The sequence below is a fragment of the Bufo gargarizans genome, chromosome 8, assembly GCF_014858855.1.
Source record: "Bufo gargarizans isolate SCDJY-AF-19 chromosome 8, ASM1485885v1, whole genome shotgun sequence".
Taxonomy (NCBI): domain Eukaryota; kingdom Metazoa; phylum Chordata; class Amphibia; order Anura; family Bufonidae; genus Bufo; species Bufo gargarizans.
The window spans coordinates 37447558-37470473 of NC_058087.1; the positions used below are offsets into that span (position 1 = coordinate 37447558).

The window sequence follows — 22916 nt, forward strand, 5'->3', positions numbered from 1 at the left end:
ACCATTAAAATGAATGGTTCTGTATATGGCCTGCAAAACGGAAAAAAAAACACGGTAGTGTGGAAGAGGCCTAAGAACTAACTTCAGCGTAAAGAAGAACAGAGATTCCTGGAAGTGACGATATGGCCACCTCAGAGCCCTGATCTCAACATCATATGGTCTCTCTGGGATTACATGAAGAGACAGAAGTATCTAATATACAATTTTTTTTTTTTTTAGCATTATTACTTTGTAGCATTTTTTCCACATCTGCCTAACATTTCTGCACGGTACTACAGATGAAAAAATGTTAGCTCAGTGGGGGCTCTGCCAACGGTACCCCCATGATTGTTAGAATGCTGACTCTGTGTTTCCACATCTGCTCAGCCACCATCCGATTTGACTATTCCCCCCCACCCCACCACCAAATACAGACCACCAGCTTGGGCTTATTAAAACGAAGAAAGCATTAATTCTCTAGAAGGCGTTTTAGAGACCCTATGAGCCTCGGGCCCTTTAAACTTGGCAATCATGATTTGATTAATACAGTTTGGGCTTTACACTCTTCAAATAGTCTGTAATCGGAATAATATTATGAATTATTGATTTATCATAAGGGTTAGCTTTGTGAATACATAAAATAAGGCTGCTGGGCACGAATCCCTTGTTGCCATTAAAGGGGTTGTCCACCTTTTTAGCTATTGATCATCTATCCTCCTGGAGTTGGAGTACACTGGCACGGCCACTCAACAGTGGATGGAGCCTTTTGCCTCCGACGCAGTCAGCTATTATGTCTCTAGTGCCGGAGGCTGGCCAAAACAGCTGATCAGTAGAGATCCTAGGTGTCAAATTCCCACCTATCTGATAGGTCATCAATATCTAAAGAGTGGAAACTACTTTAATACCTATACGTGGTGAGTTGCATAAATAATTACTTGAGGTCATCTGTAATTCTGTTAATGCTTTCTACAATGCAATCTGTTCATGTCCGTGAAGACTAAATCGGATTTGCTTATTTATTTATTTATTTATTTTTAAAGAAAATGTCAAGGAAATATTTGGACAAACCATCATCCATCACCATATCCCATTTAACTGGGACTGCGAGTTCATCAGACTTCATTTTGGCCACAACCGGAAAAAGCATCTTTCCTACTTGGAATTCACAGAATTTTTACAGGTAAGATATTTCCCAACGGGAATCATTCGATGGAGCTAATAAAGAAGCAACCGTCACACTTACAGGACCTGTCTCCACTCCCAACGGATTTATTTTAATAAATACTTGTATTTCTGGATGATCTTTTCTCCTAAGTCTGCATTGTACGGTTCTTCTGTTATTCTTTCTGAAATGTGTTAATAAACTGACAGCTTTGTTTTTACAGCAACAAAGTTGCAGGGTAGCATTTAATTACTTTGAAGATCATTTGAAGTCTTAGACTACTTTCAGACTCCCGTTTTGGCTTTCAGTTTGTGAGATCCGTTCGGGGCTCTCACAAGCGGTCCAAAACAGATCAGTTTTGCCCTAATGCATTCTGAATGCAAAAGCATCCGTTCAGAATGCATCAGTTTGCCTCCGATCAGTCTCCATTCTGCTCTGGAGACGGACACCAAAACGCTGCCTACTTGACGAAACTAAACCAAACGGATCCGTCCTGGCACACAATGCAAGTCAATGGGGACGGATCCGTTTTCTCTGACACAATCTGGAACAATAGAAAATGGATCCCTCTCTCATTGACTTTCAATAGAGTTCATGACGGATCCGTCTTAGGCTGTGTTACAGATAATAAAAAAAAAGGAACCGTTCACGGATGCATGAAGTTGTATTATTGTAACGGATCCATTTTTGCAGATCCATGAACGGATCCACCCAAAACGCGAGTGTGAAAGTAGCCTTAGTAGTATTATTAAGAAATGTATTGAGCTAATTTGCATGTATTTCTATTGGTGAGAATTAATGTTTTGGGCCAATCAGACTTTGATGTAGTAGGGGGTCAACACTGGGAACGCCATTTCTGAGCCTCGGCCAATTGATCATTGCAGAAAATATGTTGTTTTGTGCTGCAGAGAGCCGTCACTTGCAGCTATGAGGGGGTCCATGAATGTCAGCTGCCCCTTCACCTCCATGGTGGCGTGGGAGCTTGAAACATGAGCCATCTCATTGCTGCTGAGAAGATGGGAACCTACCACATACGATCGTTAGCATATTTAAATCAACATCTGGGAGTTTAGTGGATCCAACTGTTTCTTCTTATTCAGAGCAATAAAGCGCATGGAGAAATTATCTCTATATGAAATAATAGCTGCGATTTACTATAGATGATTTATGTAAACTTTCATTGAAAATCACAAATACACAGTCGAGTCACATTATTATGACCACCAGATAATATCCAGAGTAACCGCTGTGTGCAGCATGGACAGCAGTTAGACAGCCTGGGAGTGACTTTTATAAGGTCCAGGTAGGTTGTCACAGGTATCTGGAACCATACTGACTGCAGTACATCCCGTAATTGCTGGAGGGTCGGCAGGGCAGATCCATAGAGCAAACACAATGATCAAGGTGGTCCCACAGATGCTCAATTGGGTTAAATTCTGGGGAGTTAAGGGGCCAGGGTAGTAGTTGAAAGTCTTGGTCAGGGGAGGACTGGGAACTTAAAGTGCCCCTGAAATTTATTTATTTTTTAAATGGCCCCATGTTATAGGCGGGTCCAAACTTACAGAAGGCGGGGCAACACAATTAGGCACCATGAGCAATATACCATAGCGCAAAATACTGTCCCATCAGAACCAAATACCATAGTTTTAGCACAATATCTTGTCCCTCTGTGGTGGCCATCAATCGATGCTATTTTCTGTCCTCCTCCAGTTGTCTCTGATTAGCATATGAAGCAGGGGGCTCAGGTGAGGTGCAGGCCACAGCAGTTGAATTCAGGAGGACATGTGCGATAGCTGGCCATATACTGTACATGAGTACCTGATTCTCACAGCTTTAATTTTTCCTTGGGCATCAGCCAACCGGGAAATTTACCTGTATAGTCTATGACCAATCCTCACCTGGTCTTGGTCATGCTGATTCACCCAATATCTGACATTTTTAGCTGTGCGACATGTTGCATTGCCTTAATAGAAGATCCTATCCACCCCAGAGAAGACGATCAGCATGTAAGTTATCTGCAAGGATGGATTCATACCCAAATCATCTTAGGTCTTTCCACATGGATGAGAGGGCTCAGTGAAGACAACAAGAACATTCCCCAGACCATAACGCTGCCCCCACCAGTTTGTGTTATTCCAGCAATGGTTGCAGGGTGTGTGTTCTCTGATGTTTCTCGTTTGACAAGTCAACGTCCATCCATTTGATGAAACTGAATACGTGGCTCATCGGAAAAGGCCACCCTTTTCAGCGGAGTTCCAATGAACTGCTCCATTGTAGTGTGTCTGTCCGCCCTCGCGCACCTTTACAGTCGTCTTTGACCTTTCACATCAATGGCACGTGGTGCTCCACAGTTTCCACATCACTTATTTGCAATGGTGCCATTTGTCCATTTACCATACACTTTCACACAGCAGCACAAGAATAGTTTACAAACTGCTCAGTTTCAGAAATGCTGCCACCCGGGCCCGAAAGCCAATAAGCATCCCTTTTTGCAACTCTGATAAATCCTCTTTTACCCATGACAGCAATGAGGGATATGTGTGCAGACAGCCCATCACACACCTTATATACCCACAAGGGATATGTGTGCAGACAGCCCATCACACACCTTATATACCTACCAAGCCTGCTCACCACATGTGACTTTCTTCATGAGCTACATGCTGCTGATGTCGGAAGTAGGAAAAGGTCATATTAATGGGATTCAACTGTGTAATCACTATGCACAGCTTTTTAATATAGTTTCCATATGTTGTGTGTGTGAATTATTGTATATATATCGGTATACCAATGTAGATCTTAATGAGTGATCCTAAAACACCTGAGAAACAGAAGCAATATCTAAATGAAAGATAGACTGTATAAAAAATGTCATATATAAACTATTTGAATACATCAAGAGCTTTTTCCCATGGTATTTTTATTGGAGCTCTTTTAATTTAAATTCCATGATTTTTATTGTTCTGTCGGCACTTTTGACCATGCTGAACTGTTGTAGCTAATTGCGCGGAGAACAGTACAAACATACCTTGTGTGGAGCTTCTCTTCTCAGGAGTAGTGAGAATATGAAACTTTATTCTGTCTGGTTCTGCTTCTCAAGTGGCAAAAAGGTGGGGCTTTTCTCTGTGACATGCTCTGTGCATTGAGTGGCAGCTGTAGCATCCAAACAGGAGACCAGTACATCGCAGAGAGGAGGGGCTATAAAGCAGCTCTATGCAGAGAGCACGTCACAGTGAAGCTCCACCTTCTGGCCACTTGAAAGAGCGGAATCTGTCGGAATAAAACTTTATATTTACAATACCCCTGATGAGAGAAGCTTCACAAAAGGAATGTTTGTACTGCTCTCCACAGCCCCTACCTAGTGCTGTCTGCAAAACTCCTGACAGACTCCCTTTTTAAAATACAAGTTAAGCTGATCAGAATAAAACATAGATCATATTCACATTTTCATTGAATTAATTATAGTATCCGTCATATAAAGGTGCATTTGTATTATTAATGGCTTCTAAAGTCCCAATTGTGAGTCCTTAAAGAATCACTCCTTGAAATGCACACAGGAGAATATATGGAGACACACAGTCCCTGAGGTTCCATGCTGTTGAGATGTACAGTAAGTACTCTGTGTGCTGCCACATGGTGCTCTGTATTTTGGAGATATTCTTCTCTAGAAACTATTCTAGGGTAGAAATTCTCTCTAATACAGCACAGATTTTTGCTTGTAGGAAATACTAGGAGATACAGAGACATACAGGTACAATTGGGCTTCATACAATTCCATGCTTTGAGATTGTTCCTACAGTACCCCATAGACTTGGAAAGTGCCTTATTTGTACATACCTTGCCTTATTTTAGCTTATATTTGGAATTTAGAGTGTCTGTTTAGTTTAACCAATGCATCTCCCATCTTATCAAAGGGGTCCTAGAATGCAGGATCTGAAGGTGGTTTTAGGGACTTTCTGAATTGTGGATAATAAGAAAATGATAACTTCATCTTCTCTGATTTTTAGGAGCTGCAGTTAGAACATGCACGGCAAGCATTTGCTCTAAAGGACAAAAACAAATCTGGGATGATAACGGCTTTGGACTTCAGCGACATTATGGCTACTATACGGTCACATATGCTTACATCGTTTGTAGAAGAAAATCTTGTCTCGGTAAGGACCCGGGTGCACTAGAGTACTAGTTTTACTAGTGCACTAGATTACTAATAGACTACTTATGCCAAAACAGAACATTTTACAATTACTCTATTTGAACAGTGACACAAAGTAATAATATTATTAGTTTTCAGTCCTTGTACGACACTCTAATAAGGTCTTTACTTTTATGCTTTCTTTATAAAAGTTAGATTCAATCACTTACCTCTTGCCTAAAATGTTACACTTTTGCTACTATATCCCTTGTCCTTATTTTATCGTCATGCACATTACTATTATATTATACAGGTCTCTTCTTTTCCCTAGTTCCTGCATGCATCTTCATCTTTGGCAATTCTTGAAGACCTTGTGCAACCCATATATTTATAGCATAAAAAGTGTCAGCCTTTTTGATTTGAGATTGTTCTTTTTAAATATATATTTTTTAATGATGATACAGCATGAGAACTAGTTACTTTTGTATACAAAATGCTCCATTTGTGAGATATTCTCTTTAATGCATTAGATGCGCTCCATGGTGTTTAATCTGTATAGTAATGTGCACATCCATCTACTGAGGAGGTCGCACATGCTCACTTCCATCCTGCTAGCAGCCATATCCACGGTTAGATGCTGTGACAATTATAGAGAGAGCTGCAGCAGAAAGGATATGCCCCCTGAGAAAGGACACGGCCCCTGAGGTGCGATAGGGAGAGCTGCAACAGTAAGGACACCCCCCAGAGCTGCCAGCCTGAATAGAATCTAGTAGAGCAATTTGAGCAATGAATCAGAGGATCTCTGGACCCATGTGAGGTATACGGCTGGTTCTAGCTTTTTTAGAAAGAGATTGTCATGTCCTGTGTGGATTCAAGATTTTCATTTATTTTTTTACACCAATCATGGTGTAACCCCTTTAAAGGGGTTATCCCACGAAGACAACCACTGCCCATACACCCTTTTAGGGAATATGGATGACATAGAAAGGGGTTGCCTAAATAGTTGCAAGGGTTTCTCTTAGCATCTCCTTGTGATGGTCAAAAATGTTCCCCGCACGCTCCTTTCTTGCCCATTTTTGCCGTTGATGGCATATCTTTATGGTAGTAAATGAACATTGCCAACGAGCAATTAAAAATTATTTTAAAATGTTTGGACAAATCTTTATTTTGGAAATTAAGATTATCTACAGAGGATTATCAGCCGAACACTCCAAAAGTAAGACATTTCGGGTAACTCAACTTTTATGTGGTCAATCAATGAACTTCCATACAAAGAAAAAAGGCGAAATGTGTAGTCTCATAGATCTATGATTGGCCGGAATAACCATTGCAATACCTTCACGATTTTATTAATCAGCGATTCCTTTTTTTTGTAGGCTGCAGGGGGGACAATCTCCCACCAAGTGAGCTTCTCCTACTTCAATGCTTTCAACTCTTTGCTCAATAACATGGAGCTTGTACGCAAGATATACAGCACTTTAGCAGGCACAAAAAGAGACTTGGAGGTCACCAAAGGTATCATCTTTTCCCATTTAGATCTTCTGTTTTGTGTATTATTGAGATTTTGAAGTAGCAGTGAATGCAAGCAGCAGTTTGCTGGGACCTTTCCCAATGGAAATACTTTTTAAGTGTTGAATTTCTGCCCTCATCATAGTTTGGGAGCCTAACGTTATTCACAACTAAGTGTCTAGTGGATCAGCGTTTAATTCTGTGTTGAAGAGTCAGGGAAATAACATAAATCATCCAAGGCCCACCTTCTGGATTTCTTCCAAAGAGTTGAATAGTATATTTATGTACAAAGGGGTAGAAACTGAATGGGACTTGGCCACTTAAGAATCATGCATACTGGCCTTGAGCCTATATGCCAGTGCAGGAAGGCTGTAAGACCCCGTACTAAAGGAGCTGTGTAGACTCTGACAGACTTCATGTATATGGAGATATTCTCCTCTATATTGATTGCATATGGAGCCTGATGGAACCTAGCACTTCTTTTAATGAAGCCAGAGACATATGGAAATTCAGTAAAGGACACGTTCACCATAGTTGCCAACAGTCCCAAGAAAAGGGCTGAGCCAACCACAAACTGCATCGTTGGAAGGGACTGAGTTTGTGCAAATTTAACCCAAAGTAGGCACTTTATGGGAATTTTCTGGGTGTTCTGGGGTGGTGATGGAGGCAGGGGTGGACATTCTCTGCCTAAGTGCAGCTTAAGTATCCTGGGAAATGTTGGCAACTATGGTGCACCTCTATGGCAACCACCATAATACTGTCATGTGTATAAGTCCTAAGATTATTATTGTATAGTTTCCTATGAGCAGGGGTAGACTGGGAACTTAAAGAGGCCCTGGGAAAAAAATAAAAAATAGGGAAGGAAAATGAACACCTCCTAGTGAAAACCCTAACCAAAATCCTGACTGACTACCAGTATGAACAGACCCCAAAGGTAGAGTTCATACGCAGGAATATCTAGAGTCCTATCTAGCCCTATAAGACCCTGGTACTAAAAGCAGCGATGAGACTACCAGTTCCTCCAAAAGGAAGGATGAACAAGAGTCTCCTTCAGGCCTAATACAAACAATAGAGAAAGGCAACACACAAAACCCAAACAAAATACAAAAGGGAAAGGAAAGACTTATCTTCAAAGGAGCAATAGAAGCGCCAGGAACTCAGCCGAGATCCAACCACAATCTATCCAAAGGTCCAAACAGAAGCTATAAACCACACAGCATTGTGGGAGAAGCAACTAAAAATAGAGAAGGTTAAATGACCCTAATAGCCACACCTGGGGGAAGAAGTAAGCACCAGAAACAACACAGCCGTCATTTGATCCAGACGGAAAACATGTCAGATCAAACCACGTGTTGGCCGTCTCACTGATCTCCTGCCACCTGTCTTTGGAACGTCCGTGATACCCCAATGTTATAGATGGTGCAAAATTGACAGAAGGTGGGGCAACACAAGTAAATGGGCCACTACAAGTTGGAGGGTCAGTAATACCATAGTGCAGCACAGAATACCATCCCACAGAACCTAATATCACATAGTGCAGCACAAAATATTTCCCCAGAAGCTGTCTCTCTGTAGTGGCCATCAAAAGTTGCCACATTCTGTCCTCCTCCTCCAATTGTTTTTAATATGGATAGGGAGCAGGGGGCCTAGGAGGTGATAAGTGGGCCACAACACCAAGCCAGTCCTAACTTCAGCATGCAGCCTGGACTTCTTCTAATAATGACCCTTATAGTTCCCCCAGTAGTTTGTACCTGGCCAGTGTCAGTGAGGCGGGCTCTCGTGGCCCCTTGGACATCGGCTCTCTGGGAAAATTCCCTGTAGGGTCTATGGCCAATCCGCCCCTGCCTATTAGCGTATTACTGTGGTTGGAAGAGGACCAGAAAGATTTTCAGTCTATTGGCAATAGTCCTGTCACCTACATAAACCACTCCGGTTAGTGGTATGAATAAAATTTAAAGGGTATTTCCATTTGAACCACTTATAGTGTATCAACACTTTTTTATGGCAAAAAAGTCTCATAGGTGCAGGTGAAGGTCATAGGTGACCTTCCCGGACAATGGCCACTTTCTCTGGTGAAGTCTATGGGAATTATAGAAAGATATATGGACCCGCACGTATCAAGAATGTATGGCATATCCTTTCAGTACATAGACCTACAATGTTCTTGTACAGTATTAAGTCAAGTAACACAGGAAAAATGTTGATTGCAATGCCTGTATATTGTAAATGAAAGGATGCAGAAATTAACAGAATTTTTAAAATGTTCATATTGTATTTTACAGAGGAATTTGCAAATGCTGCAAACAAATTTGGGCAGATCACTCCACTGGAAGTTGACATTCTGTACCAACTATCAGATTTATTCAATGCCACTGGGTAAGTACTAAGATCTTTTTTTTAGAAAAAAAAAAAAGAAATCAAATCTCGTGGTCCACCTTTGCTACCATTTTTGCAATGCACCAAAAATGAATCAACTTTGCAAATAGTTTTAATTATTAGTAAATTTGCAGATCTATTTGTCTCCATGGTAACAGACTGAAGATAAACCTTGTGTAGTCTGACCCTGTAGTCATACTGCCTTCCACCTGTCCCCTACTTCTTGCTTGGTATGGCAATGACTGTAGGATCAGACTACATTGGGTTGGTTTGCAGTCTGTTACCATGGAGATGTGTAGGTGGATTGTCCTGAAAAAAGGAATAGCACGTATTAGATCATAGATTATTCCTAAGAAATTTAATCTGTAGATAATGAATTTCCTTCCCCATCTAATGTAAAAAATGTATAATTAATGGGGTTCTCTGGGACTGAAATATTTTTGACCTATCCTTTGGATATAGTTATCAATGTCCGATCCGCTGGGGTCCGACTCCCAGCACCAGCGCTGATCAGCTGATTGCCGGCAGCAGATCTCATGCAAATAGCTGATCGATGGGGAAGCTGGTAGATCGCCATCCATCTGATATTGATTGCCTATCCTAAGGATAGGTCATCAGCACTTCAGACCTGGAGAAACTTTTTAATTAGCACCACATTGTGATCCCAAAAACAAATAGGTGTTCCAAGGGAGTCTCCAGGCATAATGAGGTGGACAAAACATACCAGGAAAGCAGCAAAATTAAAGGGGTTGTGTCACTTCAGCAAGTGGCATTTATCATGTAGATAAAGTTAATACAAGGCACTTACTAATGTATTGTGATTGTCCACATTGCTTATTTTGCTGGCTGGATTAATTTTTCCATCACATTATACAGTTCTCGTTTCCATGGGTATGACCACCCTGCAATCCAGCATCAGTGGCCGCGCTTGCACACTATAGAAAAAGCGCCAGCCTCTCTGGTGGCCAGGACCATAGGGAGCGCACATAGGCCGCTGCTTTTTCCTATGGTGTTCAAGCACGGCAACCGCTGCTGGATTGAAAAGTGGTCATAACCATGGAAACAAAGTGTATAATGTGATGGAAAAATTAATCCAGCCAGCAAAGGAGGCAATATGGAGAATCACAATACATTAGTAAGTGCCTTGTACAGTATTAACTTTCTCTACATGATCAATGCCATTTGCTGAAGTGAGACAACAACTTTTAATACTTTTTTTTTCCCCCCATTCATATTCTGCAGCGACGTACAGAGAGATTGTCGTCCTTGACATCAGTTCCTTTCTCTAGTGGGGCTCGTAGTGTAATTTTCCCATCTTATTGTTTGCAGACGCCTAACACTTACAGATATTGAAAGAATATCACCACTAGAGGAAGGGGCACTACCTTACAACTTGGCAGAGCTGCAGAGACAGGTAGGTGGAAGCCCAGCAACACCAAACAGTAAAAACTGTGGGGTCATTTATTAAAGGGGCTATCCAATTTCAGAAACAGCCCCCCCATGTGCCGGGCCCCTCACAGGTATTATACTTACCCCGCTCCCTGCACCGCCGCTGCTGCTTCTCCCTGTACACGGATGAAAACATTCAGTGTCGGGGGGAGCAGCCAATGGCAGCCGGGGACGAGCCTCCCTAGCATCACCCTCGATTCTAGTCCCCGCCTGCCATTGGCTGCTCCCCCTGACACCGAATGTTTTCATCTGTGTACAGGGAGAAGCAGCGGTGCAGGGAGCGGGGTAAGTATAATACCTGTGAGGGGCCCGGCACATGGGGGGGGGCTGTTTCTGAAATTGGATAACCCCTTTAAGATCAGTGGCAGTGGATCCGCTGAAGTTACAAAGAGGCGCTGGCTCTACAAAATTTTGATGTAACCAGCACTAGTACCGTAAGCCAGCTTCCGAGCTGTCTTACATTTAGACCATTTTCTACGCCTAAAACCGGTGTAGAAAAATGATGAATGAGACTGGCCTGCCGACCCATCCTCTTTCCCACACTACGCCCACTTTTTTATCAGTCCCGGCGTGAGCGGGGAGAAGTCGCAGATTGCTGAGCAACTAACCGTTGTGCCACCATCTGCATCTGAAATACACCTAGTATAATAAATGACCCCCTATATGCACAAATCAGGTCAATGCTCAGATTGTACATAAAAAACAAAAACATTTCAATGACCGGATATAAGTATCTTACTTTACCATTAGAGGAGCAGAACAACGAAATAATAGAAGTGCTGAACTCGGCACATAACTGACCTGAAAGAAGACAAACCGATCCCATTGATTATCATAAGGGTCATTCAGCTTCCCTTCAGGGTCCCCTATTTTAGACCTCTTGCCCACGACCGTATGCCCTCCGAGATATATGGACCATGAGCCGGCCATATGTGTTGGAGCGGCATTGATCGGGAGCACAAAGCATCATAGATTACAATGATGCTGTGTACGTCAGGACTATTGTCCTGCACTAATATGATCATATAAGTGCGGGACAATAGTCCTGCGGGGGGCCCGACGTGCACAGCATCATTGTAATCTATGATGCTGTGCGCTTTCGTGCGCACGATCAATGCCGCTCCTGGACATATGGCCCGCCCATGGACTGTATATCTCGGAGGGCATACGGTAGTGGGCAAGAGGTCTTAGCAGAAGAAAGTCGTGCATGCAGGACTTTTCTCTCTTCCGTCTTTGACTGAATCAGTGACTGAGGCCCCCAACGGCGCCTCCAACGCAGGTGTGAACAAGCCCAAAAAATAGAAATAAATGTGAAGTTTCAGTTTGTAGAAAAAAACATTTGCTATTTTTATTTCAGTATGTGACAAACAATATTGGAAAATAATTACATTTTCTAACAAAGAAACTGAGTGTTCTTGGAGAACATTGGATTTCTTTTGGTCTGGAAAGTATTTGAGCTGAATCATAACATGGACTTTATCCCACCGCGTTCTTAGGTCGATGGTACTATAATGATCAGATGCAATCAATTAAAATCTTTTAAATTAGGAAAATATATCAGTTTTCATACTAGGATCAAAACAGATGCACATACAGTCTTCCTGTCATTTTCTATCCATACTACATGCACACGACTGTATCCGTTTTTGCGGACTGCAAATTGCGGATCCACAAAACACTGATATCGCCCATGTGCACTCTGCATTTTGCGGATTGGCACGTCCTGCCCTATGATAGAAATGCCTTTTCTTGTCCACAAAATGGACAAGAATAGGACATGTTCTATTTTTTTTTTTTTCTGCGGGGCACGTGGTTTGCTGTTCACATCTTTTGCGGCTCCATTTAAATGAATGATCGGATGCGGACTGAAAATACAGTCGTGTGCATGAGCCCTTAGACTAATACATATAGATCACTTTTCACAGCCCCCTTTACCTTTAGTGCAAATGGTCCCCCAAAGATAAAGGTGATCACAGGATGTCCCATTACTGGAGCCCCCATTGATCAGCTTTAATCTGTGTGTAAATCTGGTAGTTAGTGTTCAGTTTCCTTGCAGCGCCACCACAGGGCAACTAAAACATTACATGGTTTCTAGTGAAATCAATGGGTTGATTAATCCTCCAGAGCAAGTACCTACTCCATGTAGCCAGTCTGCTTTCTGTCTAATAAAAGAGGTTAGACCTCTCTATGGATTCTGTAATAGATTCTGTTTTTGTTTTTTAAAGGAGTTTTTCAAGATTTTTATACTCATGACCCCCGCCGATCAGCTGTTTTGAAAAGGCAACAGCGCTCCTGTGAGCACCGCTACCTTCTCTCAGCTCACCAAGCACAGCACCGTACATTGTATAGCGGCTGGGCTTGGTATCGCGCTCACTCCCATAGAAGCGAATGCGGCTCTGCGCGATACCAGGCACAGCCGCTTTACAATGCACGGAGAAGGCTGCGGTGATTACAGGAGTGCTGTTGCCTTCTTAAAACAGCTGATCGGCGGGGGTCCCAGGTATAGAAATCTCAGAAAACCCCTTTAAGTGTACTCTAGATAAAAGATATTAGATTGCATATAGCTTTTTAACCCAAAGTGCTTGTGTATATTTAGCTATAGTTAGGCTGTCACCATAGCGTTTCTTAGGGTGCTGCCATTTTATTTATTTTTTGGGGGGGGGAGTGCTTTTTTGGCTTTATATAAAGTGCTATGAATTATATCCATTTTTTACAACCTTTTTTGGGTGTGGCACTTTTTACAAATTTTTTACTTATGCAATATTTAACTGCATTTTTAAGACTTGTTTTTTCAATAAAGAAGTATGTAGGAAAAGGAAGGAAAAAAAACTCCACAACCAGAGCATTCTGTGATTTCAAAAAACGCAAAAAAAAAATGTCTTAAAACACCACTACGGAAAAAACTGAAAAACTGAGTTTGTAGGAGGCAGCTGGCCATAGACCCTCCAGGGAAATTTCCTGGTGGGCTGATCCCCGGGGGATGCCCGAGCCCTCATGGCTGCCGGCTGGATACCTAACTATCTGATGCTCTCAGTAGTAATTAATGCTAGGGGCATCCAGTACTTATACTTCTGGCCAGTGGCTGCAGGCGCCCTGCTGAATTGAACTGTATTGCCATCCTCAGGATGGTGATACAGTTGAATACTGTAGTGGGGACAGCAGTATTTTGTGCTGCACCGTAGTATTTATTTCTGCTGGGTATTTTGTACTGTACTACGGTATTGCTGGCCTCGACTACTTCTGTTATCCCTCACTACTTGTGTTGCCCTGTCCTCTGTCAATTCGGATCTGCCTACAACATAGGGCCTCTTTTACCCTGCTTTCACACCTGAACGTTTCTCAAACACGCGTTTTTGTCGCGCGTTTTTATGCGCGTTTTTTGTAATAGTAAACGCGCGTTTGACGCGCGTTTGTGTCATTGACTGCAGTGTCCTATGGCCACAAACGCGCGTCAAACGCCCCAAAGAAGCTCAAGTACTTGTTTGAGCGTCGGGCGTTTTACAGCGCGTTCGTACGCGCTGTAAAACGCCCAGGTGTGAACCCTTCCCATAGGGAAGCATTGGTTTTCATGTCTTAAGCGTTTTACAGCGCGTTTGAACGCGCTGTAAAACGCTCAGGTGTGAACCCAGGGTTAGGCCCCTTTCACACGAGCGAGTTTTCTGCGCGGGTGCAATGCGTGGCATGAACACATAGCACCCGAACTGAATCCTGACCCATTCATTTCAAGGGGTCTGTGTATGGGAGCGTTGTTTTTCACGCATCAGTTCTGCGTTGCGTGAAAATTGCAGCATGTACTCTATTCTGCGTTTTTCACGCAGCCCTGGCCCCATAGAAGTGAATGGGGCTGCGTGAAAAACGCATTGCATCAGCAAGCAAGTGCGATGCGTTTTTCACTGATGGTTTCTAAGAGATGTTGTTTGTAAACATTCCGTTTTTTATCACGCGCATGAAAAACACATTAAAACGCATTGCACCTGCGCGGAAAAAACTGAGCAACTAAACGCAGTCGCAGACAAAACTGACTAAACTTATTTGCAAAATAGTGCGAGTTTTACTGAACGCATCCTGACGCATCTGGAGCCAACCAGTCACGCTTGTGTGAAAGAGGCCTTAGTTTTTTTTCCAGGGTCACTTTGGCCCCCTTCACACGGGCGTCGCAGGTGAGGGCCGGATGCGTTGGGGGGTGCATTGTGGGAAACCCGCGCGAGTAACCACGCAATTGCAGTCAGTTTTGTGTGCGATTGCGTTCAGATGTTCAATTTTTTCCGCGCAAGTTCGGGTTTGGGTTTGGTGTTCTGTAGATTGTATTATTTTCCATTATATATTTTCCATTCCATAAGTATAATGTCAACTGAGGGTTAAAAAATAATAAAAACATAACTCGCCCAATCCACTTGATCTTGCGACCAGCATCGTCTTCTTTCAGGACCTGCAAAAGGACCTTTGACGTAATGACGCTCACCGCGTGGTGACGTCAGCGCAAGTCCTGCTGAAGGAAGATATAACCATCTTATAAGGGAAAATAACACAGTGATTAGACTTCAATGGGGTTGCAACCATGCGTGAAAATTGCACCGCATCCGCACTTGCTTGTGGATCATATGCGATTTTCACGCAGCCCCATTCATTTCTATGGGGCCTGCGTTGCGTGAAAAACGCAGAATATAGAACATGCTGTGATTTTCACGTGGAATTCTCGCCCGTGTGAAAGGAGCCTTTAATCTTACAGTCTGCCCTTGTTGTAGGGTGTTTTTATAATTTCCTATTGGCCAGCATGTAACATCTGGCTGAGACGTCTTTGCTCCAAAAAAGCCAACAAAAAACGGTTTTGAAAAAAATATATAAATAATTGGAAGTGTGAAACCGCCCTTAATCAATTGCTGCAGAGCCCACGATATTATTATTATTATCATTTATTATTAAAGTGCCATTCATTCCATAGCGCTGTACATATGAGAAGAGGTGCACATACATAATACAGACAATTGCCAATTGCACATTTATTTTTCAAATTTTTATTTATGAATTTATTTATTTATTTTTTCCCCCTAAGTCGCTTTTGAACTTCCAGAAAACCTCTTGCTAGCTAGTGCCCCTCCCAAATGCAGTGCATACCTGCCAGGCCTGCTGGGTGCCTTAGAAGTGTTAAGAACAGATGTGCAGGAAGTCGGGTTCTAGCTTATTTTGAAATTGCTCACAACCTGTCGCTCGGGGCTGGTGAATGTCACAACACTGAGCTTGGCTGGCCCACCAACAGAGACAAATGACACCCGAACGTAATCTTATTCTTTCCCGCTCCTTTCTTTCCTTACATTTTACAAACAGATTTTATTGGAGAAGGCAAAAGTTATTCAAGGAAGCCGGTGTAGAAAATCAGGCCACGCCGAGTGAGTGCAGCAATGCTTCTATCATCTGGGTGCAGGGAGATCTACAGTGACATAATACTAAATACCCCATTCTTTCCATGGAGACTTTGAATCAGCCAGCAGGATTCATGGAAGCCACAATTTGGATATTTTAGAAGAACAAAATAATATTTAAAAAAAAAATTCTCTGGAGAATGAAATGAACCATTAACCCCTTCCCGCCCTGCACTCAGTTAGTACATTGGGGCAAGCAGCTAGTTAAAAGCTGCAATACAATTGCTTGTGGATCCCGGTTGTATTAGGGCCAGTTCACACCAAAAAACAAAAAACCCTCAAAACAGCCACCCATTCATTTCAGTGGGAGGCAGCACTTTTTTTTTCCCATGTACAAAAAAGAAGCAGCATTCCCTATCTTGAGGCGGAATCCATGTTGAATTTCCCATTGAAATGAATGGGGAGCATAAAAAAAAAATAAAAAACAAACAGCTCTATAAGTGACCATGCGGTTTTGTGTTTTTTAGTTTTTTTTGAACAGTTATTGGTGCCACCACCAGCTGAAAATGCAGTTTTGTATTGAAGTAAACATCCATTGGTTAAAAAAATGTTCTGCAGTGAATTTTGTAGGCAGATATTCAAAATCTTTCGTATGAACCTACCCTTAAACAGCCAGCACACTGCCTTCACTGCCAGGAGAGAAGTGAATAAAAAACTATGGTGCAGTTGCTATGTTTTTTATGAGGTCATCCACCAAATCTTATCAAATGCATTATGTGTTACCCAAAATAGTGCCATTTAAAAATACAACTTATCCCACAAAAAATAAAATAAAATTGTGGCTTTTGAAATGTGGGGATTTAAAGATGAAAAAAATCACCACGTCCTGTAGTCCAAAGTAGGGATTAAAGAGAGCCTGTCCCCGTGAAATGCAGTGCAGTCTGATTTTTTTCATCAGACCCCCAAGTGTTAATAAGACCCCCATTTAGACCTCAGATCAGACCCCCAATGTTTATAAGACTCACAATCAGACTTCAGATCAGACCAACAAAAAAAAATCAACTCGCCTCTCGTGTTCCGGACGCCGTCGCCTCTCATGAGGTCCAGCGCTCTTCCTGCCGCACTATGCTGTCACCCAACGTTACACAGAGTGAGGTCGCAGAGCGTGCCGACGTCTTAATGTAGTGCGCAGGACGCAGCACAGGGTGGGGAACCTGCAGGAGAAGACCAGGGAGGGGTGAGAACAGAACCAACACAGGGAGCATTGCATTCACCTCTCCCCAGCCTCTTTGTGCGTTCACCTCTGTAGTGCTGATTTCACCCTTTGCAATGCCTATCCGGCTCAAAATCTGCAAGTAATACAGCACATGTGGATTCTGGTGCGAACCTGGGACGGAAACGTAGCAAAATCCACATATAAATTCCACCGCCATGCACATGTACCCTAAGGGCATTTATCACACAGGCGTAATCGGTCTGGGAAAAACACAGCGTGTGATAGCTGCATTTCCCAGACCGACCACTGCTCCTCTGACCCGAGCGCACAACATCATAATGACTTAAAGGGAACCTGTCACCGGGATTTTGTGTATAGAGCTGAGGCCATGGGCTGCTAGATGGCCGCTAGCACATCCGCAATACCCAGTCCCCATAGCTCTGTGTGCTTTTATTGTGTAAAAAAACTGATTTGATACATATGCAAATTAACCTGAGATGAGTCCTGTCCCTGACTCATGTCACATACAGGACTCATCTCAGGGTAATTTGCATATGGATCAAATCAGTTTTTTTACACAATAAAAGCACACAGAGCTATGGGGACTGGGTATTGCGGATGTGCTAGCGGCCATCTAGCAACCCATGTCCTCAGCTCTATACACAAAATCCCGGTGACAGGTTCCCTTTAGGCTCCATTCACACGTCCGCAATGTGTTTTGCGGATACACGGAGACACGGATCCGCAAAACACGGAAAGCGGTAATGTGCGTTCCGCATTTTGCGGACCGCACATTGCCGACATAATAGAATATGCCTGTTCTTGTCCGCAATTGCGGACAAGAATAGGACATGTTCTATTTTTTTGCGGAAACGGAAGCACGGATGCGGAAGTGCGGATCCGCAAATGTGGATGCGGACAGCACATTCTGTCCCCATAGAGAATGAATGGGTCCGCACCCTTTCCGCAAAATTGCGGAAAGGATGCGGACCCATTTTGCGGACGTGTGAATGGAGCCTTAAGGTGCCGTGAGAACAGCAGGCGCTCATTATGGTGCTGGGAGTTTGAGTCAGGGGAGCAGTGTTCGATCCAGGAAAAGTGGCCGTCATATGGCATGTGTTTCCCTAGACTAGGCATGCTCAACCTGCGGCCCTCCAGCTGTTGCAAAACTACAACTCCCAGCATTCCCGGACAGCGTACAGCTATCAGTCTAACAGCAGGGCATGGTGGGAGTGGTAGTTTTGCAACAGCTGGAGGGACGCAGGTTGAGCATCCCTGCCCTAGACTGAACACTCTTGTGTCCGAAAATTGGTTGCCCAAAGTAGACTACATATTCAAATCTTGTTCTCTTGTGTATTGTGATGTCCGGGCCGCAGTCTGGGCAGATACTTTGACATTCGGTGATTTAGGTTCCCATTATCTATAAATATTAAATGCAGATGGAGGCTTTATTACAACACTTTGCACCTATAGTGATTTTTTTTTTTCCTCCTGTTTGGAGTCTACATTTGTAAATGGCATTTGTTTGTGCCGTCGCAGGGTTCACCTCGACGTGCTGTTTTGACATGTAGGGAGACTGACAGAACCACGTCTTCTGCTGCTTTCTATATATTGCTCCTCTGAAAGCCATTTATGAGACACCTGTTGGGGCAGAAAAATTAGGTGTCTGAGCAAAGCCTGGGAGAGAATTCAGCCTGATTAATGTCACAGCGGTGATTAATCAAACCTAATTACTGTATTCAAGCAGCAGAATCCTAACCCCCCCCCCTCTTCCATGTACTGTCGATGATGGTGAGCTACAGTAGGGGCCTAGTAAGCTGACGGGTAATGGTCTCATGAAGAGGCATAAGGGCACGCTCCCATCTCCAAGACTTTTCTCATACTGCATCGGTTCTCTGGGATGCGCTACCCCAAATAATCAGTTGGCAACGTCCACGGTTGTAAGCGTGCCCTAGAAAGGTATCATTTTAGGCTACTTTCACACTTGCGCTTGATCGGATCCGTTCTGAACGGATCCGATCATATTAATGCAGACGGAGGCTCCGTTCAGTACGGATCCGTCTGCATTAATAACTTAGAAAAAATTCTAAGTGTGAAAGCAGCCTGAGCGGATCCGTTCAGACTTTCAATGTAAAGTCAATGGGGGACGGATCCGCTTGAAGATTGAGCCATATTGTGGCATCTTCAAACGGATCCGTCCCCATTGACTTACATTGTAAGTCTGGACGGATCCGCACGCCTCCGCACGGCCAGGCGGACACCCGAACGCTGCAAGCAGCGTTCAGCTGTCCGCCTGTCCGTGCGGAGGCGAGTGGAGCGGAGGCTGAACGCCGCCAGACTGATGCAGTCTGAGCGGATCCGCGTCCATTCAGACTGCATCAGGGCTGGACGGAGGCGTTTGGGTCCGCTCGTGAGCTCCTTCAAACGGAGCTCACGAACGGACCCATGAACGCTAGTGTGAAAGTAGCCTTAGGCCTCATGCACACGACAGTTTTTTTTTTCACGGTCCGCAAAAACGGGGTCCGTGGGTCCGTGATCCGTGACCGTGTTTTCGTCCGTGGGTCTTCCTTGATTTTTGGAGGATCCACGGACATGAAAAAAATGTCGTTTTGGTGTCCGCCTGGCCGTGCGGAGCCAAACGGATCCGTCCTGAATTACAATGCAAGTCAATGGGGACGGATCCGTTTGATGTTGACACAATATGGTGCCATTTCAAACGGATCCGTCCCCATTGACTTTCAATGTAAAGTCTGGAGTTCTTTTATACCATCGGATTGGAGTTTTCTCCAATCCGATGGTATATTTTAACTTGAAGCGTCCCCATCACCATGGGAACGCCTCTATGTTAGAATATACTGTCGGATATGAGCTACTTCGTGAACCTCAGATCCGACAGTATATTCTAACACAGAGGCGTTCCCATGGTGATGGGGACGCTTCAGGTTAGAATACACTACAAACTTTGTACAAGACTGCCCCCTGCTGCCTGGCAGCACCCGATCTCTTACAGGGGGATATGATAGCACAATTAACCCCTTCAGGTGCGGCACCTAAAGGGGTTAATTGTACTATCATATTCCCCTGTAAGAGATCAGGGCTGCCAGGCAGCAGGGGGCAGACCCCCCCTCCCCAGTTTGAATATCGTTGGTGGCACAGTGTGCGCCCACCATCGCCCCCCCCTCCCTCCCTCTATTGTAATAAATCGTTGGTGGCACAGTGTGCGCCCACCATCGCCCCCCCCTCCCTCCCTCTATTGTAATAAATCGTTGGTGGCACAGTGTGCCCCCACCATCGCCCCCCCCTCCCTCCCTCTATTGTATTAAATCGTTGGTGGCACAGTGTGCCAACCACCATCGCCCCCCCCCCTCCCTCCCTCTATTGTATTAAATCGTTGGTGGCACAGTGTGCCAACCACCATCGCCCCCCCCCTCCCTCTATAGCAGTAACATTGGTGGCAGTGTGCGGTCTCCCATTCCCCCCCCCCCCCCATCATTGGTGGCAGCGGAGTTCCGATCGGAGTCCCAGTTTAATACTGCAGCCCTGGTTGCCATGGTTACTTAGCAATAGTACAACAGTAGAAGATTCATACTTACCTGCTTGCTGCTGCGATGTCTGTGTCCGGCCGGGAGCTCCACCTACTGGTAAGTGAAAGGTCTGTGCGGCGCATTGCTAAAGAACTGTCACTTACCAGTAGGAGGAGCTCCCGGCCGTTCACAGACATCGCAGCAGCAAGCAGGTAAGTATGAATCTTCTACTGTTGTACTATTGCTAAGTAACCATGGCAACCAGGGCTGCAGTAGCTTCCTGGTTGCCATGGTTACCGATCCGCGCCCCAGCGATTAAACTGGGACTCCGATCGGAACTCCGCTGCCACCAATGATGGTGGGGGGGGCCGCACACTGCCACCAATGTTACTGCTATAGAGGGAGGGGGGGGGCGATGGTGGTTGGCACACTGTGCCACCAACGATTTAATACAATAGAGGGAGGGAGGGGGGGGGCGATGGTGGGGGCACACTGTGCCACCAACGATTTAATACAATAGAGAGAGGGAGGGGGGGCGATGGTGGGGGCACACTGTGCCACCAACGATTTTTTTACAATGGAGGGAGGGGGGGGGGCGATGGTGGGCGCACACTGTGCCACCAACGATATTCAAACTGGGGAGGGGGGGTCTGCCCCCTGCTGCCTGGCAGCCCTGATCTCTTACAGGGGAATATGATAGTACAATTAACCCCTTTAGGTGCCGCACCTGAAGGGGTTAATTGTGCTATCATATCCCCCTGTAAGAGATCGGGTGCTGCCAGGCAGCAGGGGGCAGTCTTGTACAAAGTTTGCAGTGTATTCTAACTAGAAGCGTCCCCATCACCATGGGAACGCTTCTGTGTTAGAATATACTGTCGGAAATGAGTTTTCACGAAGTGAAAACTTAGATCAGAAAAAGCTTTTATGCAGACGGATCTTCGGATCCGTCTGTATGAAAGCAACCTACGGCCACGGATCACGGACACGGATGCCAATCTTGTGTGCATCCGTGTTCTTTCACTGACCCATTGACTTGAATGGGTCCGTGAACCGTTGTCCGTCAAAAAAATAGGACAGGTCATATTTTTTTGACGGACAGGATACACGGATCACGGCCTCGGCTGCATAACGGTGCATTTTCCGATTTTTCCACGGACCCATTGAAAGTCAATGGGTCCGCGAAAAAAAAGGAAAACGGCACAATGGCCACGGATGCACACAACGGTCGTGTGCATGAGGCCTTAGGCTGGCCTATCACATTCTCTTCTTCATTTACACCTTTCTGCATCATTCCCTAGAACAGGATCACTTCATTCAGAATTGACCTCTTTCCCCTAGCTCCCCCCCCCCCATCCCCAAACACACACACTCCATATACTTGGTATCAATGCATACACAGATACTGGCTGGGTGGCTGTCTTATGCAGCTTTATATGTAGTCCCCTGCTGTATAAAAGGCTATGGAAAGCTGCTGCAAAAATGCATAGGAATAAAAAACACACCAGCTGCAACTTCGGACGCGAGACTAAGCCCCACTGGGGAAAGGCAGTGATTTGAATGGAGGCAACCACTGTACAGTGTTACTGAATATGTTGGCGCTGTATTAGCTATTGGAAGTAATAATTTGCTTTCTAAAAATTAAATTGGGTTCCAGCCAGGGGCAGATTGGCCATAAACCTTATAAGGAAATTTCCCGGTGAGCCGATGCCCAGGGGGTCAACTGAGCCCTCCTGTCTGCTGCTGGCTGGGTACATAATGAGCCCTCAGAGGTAAAAAAAAAAGCTTTGAGAATCAGGTACAGATTCACCCGGCCAACGACCAGACATGCCCTCCTGAATTTAACTGCCGTGGCCGCATTGCAGCTCCTATGCCTCCTGCTCCATACCTTTTATCAGAGACCACTGGAGGTGGACAGAAAATGGTATCTCTCGGTGGCCACCACAGAGTGATTTTTCGGGCGATATATTGTTCTGCACTGTGGTATATAGTTCAGATGGGACAGTATTTTACGCTATGGTATTGCTGACCCTGCCTACTGGTGTTACCCAGCCTTCTGTCAACTTGGACCCACCTAAAACATGGGGCCAATTTAAGGTTCTTCCAGGGCCATTTTATGTAACCAGTCTACCCCTGGTTCCAGCAGTAAGACAGTTTCGAAAGGATCCTCCCATCTCTTGAGCCGTCTAGCAGATTCTGATGATTTCTTCAG

The 22916-nt window shown here is 44.5% G+C and overlaps 1 protein-coding gene across 1 annotated transcript in view; it reads left to right on the forward strand.

The window, feature by feature from the left end:
- Positions 1-22916, forward strand: part of SLC25A12 (solute carrier family 25 member 12) — a 123497-nt gene that overhangs the window by 45994 nt on the left and 54587 nt on the right. Inside the window, exons 5-9 of the mRNA XM_044303617.1 lie at positions 1020-1159; positions 5149-5295; positions 6650-6788; positions 9065-9158; positions 10488-10572. Of these exons, the coding sequence (XP_044159552.1) occupies positions 1020-1159; positions 5149-5295; positions 6650-6788; positions 9065-9158; positions 10488-10572 (605 nt within the window). The remainder of the gene's footprint in view (positions 1-1019; positions 1160-5148; positions 5296-6649; positions 6789-9064; positions 9159-10487; positions 10573-22916) is intronic.